Here is a 6,917-nt window from a genome sequence, read left to right as displayed (position 1 = left end):
TCCTCGTCTCTTTGCAGCGGGACGGAAATGCAGTCTTATGAACAAACCGCCGGCGTCTCCTTCGAGACTCTCGCAAGCTCGCGGTACTCGTCCTGCGCTTCGTCTCTCGACGCGTTCCGACGCTTCTCTGGACCGCTACATCGAGACAGTGAAGAGACAACATAGACTGCACGGCAACACAGACTCCTCTTACTGCAGCACCCCGTTGAGCAGCCCAACCGAGTCGACGACCTCCCACAGCTTCCTCCCTGCCTCGCGGTCCTTCTCGTTCGTCGGCATCGGCCGTCCCGCTCCCGGTGGTCCTGACATGCTCGCGCGCCTGCCAGTCTGACCCGCTTGACCGACAGCAGAGTTGCCAAGCTTGATCTTGAGACCGGTTGAAGGCGGCGCTGGCGTTCCCGACAGCCCCTTGCCGTCGTCTTCCGACTCGCTCTCGCCGCCATCCGTCGTCGTCCCGTTGCCATCGCCGTTCGAAACAGCATCGCCTGCTGGCGTCGCCGTGCCAGACTCGCCCATCAGCTCCGGGAAGAGCGAGTTGCGCAAGGCAAGACTCTTCGGACTAAGCTGACCAGGCGCGGTGGTCGACGCGCTCGCGGCAGCTGCTGCTGCAGGCGAGGCGGAAGGGACGGGTGGACCAGCGAGGTGCGCAGGAAGGAGAGGCTGAGGAGTTGAGGGAAGATGCGGAACGGCGGGGTGACCTTCGGGAATGCCATGGAGGGAAGAGGGGTCGATGACGAAGCGCCCCTTGCCCTTGATGCCGCTGGCGAAGGAGGGAGCCGAAACCGGTACAGGCCGAGTCGCGCCGTAGAACGAGGATGCGCGCGAGCGAGACAAGCGAGGTTTCTTGCCGGCACCCATGCCAGTTGAGCTCGACGCACCCGACGAGAGCGTGGCAACCGCTGCGTTAAGAGGCTTCGCACCGAGCATCTCGGTGGCTCCCTCGGCGTCCCTTGCTGCTTCAAGCGCCTTCTGCTGATCCGCCGTCCTCGCCTGCGCATGCGCCTCCTCGCGCTCAGCCTCGCTCTCATCCTCATCCGACGTGTCCGAGTCGGGTGGAGGCAGGGCGTACATCCGCTCGACGGCACCAACGTTGGGATGTTGGCCGAGGAGCGAGGGGGAGATGGCGAAGAGGGCGTGGAAGTCGGCAATCGTGAGCGGTTCTCGCTCGTCGACGGGCTCCTGTGAGAGCGAAGCGTCCGGTGCGGGAGAGGCTGCAGCAGGCGGTGCGGGGGAAGGAGCAGATGGCGCAGAGCCGGCTGGCGCGAAGGTCGACGTAGAGTAGGGCGCTGGTGTCGAAACAGTAGAGGAAGAAGCTGTTCGAGGAGGTGGAGGCGCAGCCTGTCGAGTGCCGCGAACAAGGGAGACGACAGCAGCGAGCATGTTCTTGAGGTGATGCTGCGCGACTCGCGAGGAGTCAGCAGGTGCTCTGTAAGCTGACTGAGCGATGAACGCACCTCCATGGCACCCTGCACAAGCGTAGATGCTCGTCCTTCGACGCCTTCCGCCAAGCCCTCCTCGTACGCCGTCGCCGTCATGCGATCCCGCAGGGTCTCCGAGTCCGGCAGAACACGAGACTCGCAACAGAGCGGCGTCTGAACGAGGCGAAGGTAATCTTGCGACAAAGCTGCAAGGCGAAAGTGAGCAAGATTGGCGATGAGCGAGGAAGCCTGGACGTACTCGGCGGCAGCGGCGCACCCTCCTTCTCCCGCTCTCGCAGGGCCCTCGGCACGCCATCCATCTCAATCCGACCGCCACCACCGCGACTTGCACCACCCATTGCTTCGCTCAAAGCCTCGCCCGCTCTTCGCTTCCGCTTGCGCTCCTCCTCAACCGCCGCCAGCCCTTTCCCCCGCCCTGAAGATGCCGATGCCGGTCCCGCACTCGCCGTACCCAGCAGCTTGACATCGCCGCGCTCCCGCCTGCCGAGAGCCATCACCTTGTCCTTGAGCAGTCGCCGCCTCTTTTCCTCCACTTCGCCACCTTCGCCCGCCGCGAGACCGCGCTTCTTCGCCCCTCGTGGGTGAAAGCCAGAGTGTCGGACGGAAGAAGGAGGGAGGAACGGGCGAGTCGTGTTGTAGAGTATCGCGAGGAGGAGAGCGTTGTGCAACTTGACTGAGGGGACGAGGCTGGACAGTCAGCACCGTTGTGATTGCTCACGAAATCTAAGAAGCGTCTCGTCGCACCTGCTTCTGCCCGCCTCGCCCTGTCCTTGCCGAACGCCCGCTTCAACACCTCGTCCCATTCCTGCCTGTTGATCCGCCCGCAGACAAAGTCGCCCAGGCCAGCCCAGTACACGGCGCCTTGTTCAGGCGTCAGCAGCTCAGCCAGGCGCAGCTTGAGCTCGACGAGGTTGGTACGCTTTGCGGGAGGAGCTGCCGGGGCGGGGAGTAGGGAGGGCAGCGACGGGATGTGGCGGGGTGTTGGAGCCGGCGATGGCGCTCGTGAGACAGCAGACGAGTCCATAGCGAGCGGCAGCGCCCGACTGAGCGAGGTGAGAGGTTGAGAGGTGAATGAGCGGAAGAAACGCGAAACGGCTAAGTCCAGGAGACGCAACCTGAGAACTGCTGTTGATTGACGCTGGGACGCTCTAATCTGGCTCGTAACCTTCTCAGCAGACGCCTCGACAGCAGGAACGCCGTGCTGAGCAAGAATCACCGTTGCAACGGACCCTCCCCCGAACGCATCCTGAAGAGAAGCCCTCACCGTCTACCACGCAGTCTTCGCAAAGAACCCGTCGGGCCACCTCCTCACGGCCAACTTCCTCGCCTCGTCCATGCCGAGGATGCAGAGGCCGTACGCCTCCGGTAGGAAGAAGTATTGGGCGGGGATGGCGCGGGTGAGGAAGACGTCCTGGAAGAATTTGGGGTACGAGAAGAAGATGCCGAGGACGAGCGCGAGTAGCATGGCGGGGAAGAGGCGGAGGTTGCGAGTGTGAGGGTGGAAGAGCGGATCCTGCTGGAAGAGCGAACGACGGCGAGTGCGAGTTGAGAGGAGGTTGAACCACTGGCAGATCACGAGGCTGCGTAAGAGCGAGTCAGCACGGACGAAAGACGAGAGACTTTAGGCGAAGTCCTGGCAAACGCACTTGAAGAAATAGAGCGACTGGGCGCGGTTCGTCGCCTCCGCAAGAACATCGGCGTCGACCGCATAGTTTCCGTATTGAAGCCAAAGCGCGCTGAAAGGAATGCCATGTCGCTGGAAGCCGAAGTAGAACGCGGCGACCATCGACGTGAGGGATTCGAGCATGCCGAGGAAGGCGTAGGCATGGATGATGAGACGCGGGTCGGCGAGGTGGTCCTGCTTGGGCCGGCGAGGCGGGCGGAGCAGGAGATCTGCCTCTGGCTTCTCGTAACAGAGGCTGATGCCCGGAAGAACGTCGGTGATGGCGCAGATGAGGATCATCTGGATGGACGACAAGGCCTGGGGCAAGCCGAAGAAGACGTTCAAGATGACGGGCTGCGGCCGATACAGGTCTCAGTGCTGAGTCAGTGAGCGAGACGTCGGAGTTGAACGCACCGTAAGCTCGGAGAACGACCCAGCCGGCAGGAGGTAGAGGCTGAACGCTCACGGTGTCAGGGCGTCGCAGCGACAATGGAGGAAACGACCTGGCTCACATGCTCTTCTTGAGGTTCTCAAAGCAGAGGCGGCCCGACTCGATACCCGTGACAATGGCGCTGAAGTCGTCGAGGAGGACCAGGTCGGCCGCCTCCATTGCGACGCCGGAACCGCCCGCGACGGCAACGCCCACGTCCCTATCGACAAAAAGGGTGACATGAACCGCAACAGTATGGCGCGACACGGGAGGGTTACAGGGAACCGAAGGAGAGTCAGCTGGACCGAAGAGCTGCAGGGAGACAATGACCGCACGCACGCTTGCTTGAGCGCCGGACTGTCGTTTGTCCCATCACCGGTACACCCAACCGTACAGCCATCGTCCTGGAAGCGCTTCACGATCTGAAGCTTCTGCTGCGGACTCGTGCGGGCGAAGACGATCTCGTCGAACTGCGATACGAAGCTCCCGTTAGCGTCTGCCTACTCACAGCGAAACGAAAGAGACGCGCCTTCACAACCTGCGCCCACTGTTCCTCCGAAAGCTTGAGCAAGTCTGCGCCCGAAAGGACGAGAGCGGTCGTCGAGGCCATATCTTCATGCTCGAGCTTGTCTCGACTGACGACGCTCGTTGATGCAGAACCGTCGTGAGGAGAGAGGTCGTTGAAGCCCTTGACGAGATGAGGCGGGCAGGTGATGATGCCGACTTGGCGGGCGATGGCAGCAGCGGTGAGCGCAAAGTCGCCCGTGACTGCGCCGAGAAGAGCGTCAGCGGTCGCATGCAGAAATGTACATCCGCCGAACGCACCCATGAAGAAACGGATGCCGGCCGCGCGGCATCTCTCCACCGTCTCCCTCGAATCATGCTTCGGAGGATCGGCGAGTGCGACGAGACCGACGACAGTGAGGTCCTCGACGAGCGCAATCATCTTTTCCTCGTCCGTGCCGACCATGTTCGACGTGGACTTGCTCGAGACGGAGCGCTTGGCGAAGAGGAGGACTCGCTGTCCGAGCGAGGCGAAGCGCTTCTGGACGGCCGAGAGCGACTCCTGTGCCTCGTCGGTGAGCGGAAGGGTAGTACCGTCGGCCTGGAGGATTGAGGTGCAGCGGGGCATGAGAACATCGGGAGCGCCTTTGGCGAGGAGGAGCTGCTCGCGAGACTCGAGTCCGTCGGTGAGTCCCGTGAGGACCGCGGTCGAGGTGGTGCGCTTCGAGACGAGCTTGAGAGCGAACTTGTTGCGCGAATTGAAGGCGAGCTTGCCGACTTCGGTGACAGTGCTGCGGAGCTCGTTGACAGAGGCGATTGAGGCGGCAAAGCGGAGGAGGCCAGTGTCGGTAGCGTCGCCAACGACCTTCCTGTCCTGCGACGGCATGTTTTCGTCCTCCTTGCCGACGAACGTCGCGTCGTTGCAGACGGCGGCGACGGAGATGAGCTGGTTGAGGGCGGAGTGGACGGGATCGGTCGGTTTGAGCGCGACTTTGAACGCCTCTCCAGCGTTGTAGGCGATGTCACCAACGAGGACGTTCGCGACGGCCATCTTGTTCTGCGTGAGCGTGCCGGTCTTGTCGGAGCAGATGAGCGAGACGCTTCCGAGCGACTCCACCGTTGCGAGCGACTTGCAGAGTACGCCCTTGCGCTTCATCTGGCGGGCTTGCGCGATGGACGAAGAGTGTCAGCCAAGCTATACTAGAGCAGCGACGCGAGCCGAACGCACGATGACCGTCAGGGACATCGTGACGCAAAAAGGAAGGCCTTCCGGGATGAACGCAACAGCGACCGAGACGCAGTCGACAATCAAGGTCGGTACGTTGATGAAGTCGGGATGACGGCGACGCAAGAAGGCGGCCCAGAAGACTGCAAGGCGCGAAGATGAGTTGACTAACCTGCGAGGAGGGAGGAAGGCGACGCACCGACGATGATGGCGACGACAGACAAGGCGAGACCGGCGACTATGTGCGGACAAGCGTCAGCAAATGGAGCGGTCGGTATCGACAGAAGGGAGCGCATTGATCAAAACGAAGCGAGCGATTTCGACTTCAAGAGTCGAGCGAACCGGACGCTTGCCACCGGCGGCCTTGGCGATTCGGCCGAAGATGGTGTCGTTCCCACGTCCAACGACGACACCGACCCCAGATCCCTCAGTACAAAGCGTGCCCTGCAAGGCGACGTTCCGCGTCTCCATGAAGTTCTCGTCCGTCGAGTCAAGTGTCGCACCGACAGCGAGTGATTCGCCGGTCAGAATCGAGCGGTCGAACTTGAGGTCCGAGGACACTTCGATGAGGCGGATGTCGGCCGGAACTTTCGCGCCGAGCTGGAGCAAGACGATGTCGCCCATGACGAGCTCGGAGGCGGGTAACCTGCGAGTCGACTGATTAGCAGAGAAACCGCTACCGTGAGCGAGCAGGACTCACTCCTTCGTCTCGCCCTCGCGACGGCACAGAATCGAGGTAGGGAGGACACCGGCGATGGCAGCCATCGTCCGACTCGTCGTGAAGTCCTGCCAGGCATTGAAGACCGCCTGCAGCAGAACGACGATGAGAAGGACGACGGCGAGGGCGAGGTTGGCGGTCGATGGATTGGGTTCGCCGAGCGGTTTCCAGGCGATGAAGCAGAGGATCGAGCTGACGAAGAGGAGCGTGCCGAACCCGCCGAAGAAGTACCAGAAGATCTGTGTGCAAAGGGTTCGTCAGAGGGACGCGGTGAATGAGCGGGAGAAGCTGATCACACCTTTGCGAACCAGTTCGTCCTGGGCGGCGACAAGACGTTCCTGCCGTCCTTCGCGAGTCGCTTCGCCGCCATCATCTTGTCGAGTCCGGACTTTGGCGCGACACCGAGTCGCTGGCAGAGCTCATCGATGGAGAGCTTGTGCCAGTCGAGGGTCGCGATGTCGTCGATATCCTTGCTCGCCTTGCGCTTGGCCTTCTCGACGAGCTTTGGTTCGGCGCGACTCTCGGTGACGTGGATGCTGCGAGGCAAGTCGCATGCCGCCAGATGTCAGCCGGGCTGCGTCGGGGCGGAACGAGCGCAAACGCACGAGAGAGTTCGGAAGTCCCCAATCACGCGCGCCTTCTGCTGCTGAGCGCGAGTGGTCGCACGAACGCTTTCGATCGTAGACATGCGGCGCAGGTTCGCTCCTGATGCGTAGTGTGTGCGGGACTTGAGGACTGGGAGGGCGCTCTGGACTGTCGAGGAGCGCGAGGTGGTCGATTCGAGGTCGTAGTCGATCTTCTTGTCGGGCATGGCGACTGTGAGTCGTGTAGCGAGAGCACGGGGAGAGAAGGCGGAGCAAGCGGGCGAGGGAGCACAAAGGAGGAGAGAAGGAGGAGGAGAAGAAGCGTGGTCGTCCCTCGTCGCCAATTGCGCCCGT

At 62.3% G+C, this 6,917-nt stretch overlaps 2 protein-coding genes across 2 annotated transcripts; both read right to left on the bottom strand.

Annotated features, from left to right (window-relative positions):
- Positions 1 to 189: 189 nt before the first annotated feature.
- RHTO_08166 (uncharacterized protein) lies at positions 190 to 2,463 on the bottom strand (the record flags this gene model as incomplete). The annotated part of the gene is made up of 4 exons (XM_016421820.1): positions 190 to 1,395; positions 1,455 to 1,624; positions 1,678 to 2,112; positions 2,184 to 2,463. 4 exons carry the CDS (start codon positions 2,461 to 2,463, stop codon positions 190 to 192), a joined length of 2,091 nt encoding a protein of 696 aa, XP_016273932.1.
- Positions 2,464 to 2,706: 243 nt separating this feature from the next.
- RHTO_08165 (sodium/potassium-transporting ATPase subunit alpha) lies at positions 2,707 to 6,790 on the bottom strand (the record flags this gene model as incomplete). Its single annotated transcript, XM_016421819.1, has 13 exons — positions 2,707 to 3,019; positions 3,086 to 3,456; positions 3,517 to 3,556; positions 3,615 to 3,752; positions 3,872 to 4,002; positions 4,068 to 4,300; positions 4,358 to 5,192; positions 5,265 to 5,404; positions 5,461 to 5,499; positions 5,618 to 5,907; positions 5,962 to 6,218; positions 6,278 to 6,515; positions 6,585 to 6,790. 13 exons carry the CDS (start codon positions 6,788 to 6,790, stop codon positions 2,707 to 2,709), a joined length of 3,231 nt encoding a protein of 1,076 aa, XP_016273931.1.
- Between the last annotated feature and the right edge of the window lie 127 nt (positions 6,791 to 6,917).

This window comes from Rhodotorula toruloides (assembly GCF_000320785.1).
Source record: "Rhodotorula toruloides NP11 unplaced genomic scaffold Scaffold9, whole genome shotgun sequence".
In the NCBI taxonomy this organism is placed as follows: Eukaryota; Fungi; Basidiomycota; class Microbotryomycetes; order Sporidiobolales; family Sporidiobolaceae; genus Rhodotorula; species Rhodotorula toruloides.
This window is presented reverse-complemented; position numbering and strand designations above follow the sequence as displayed.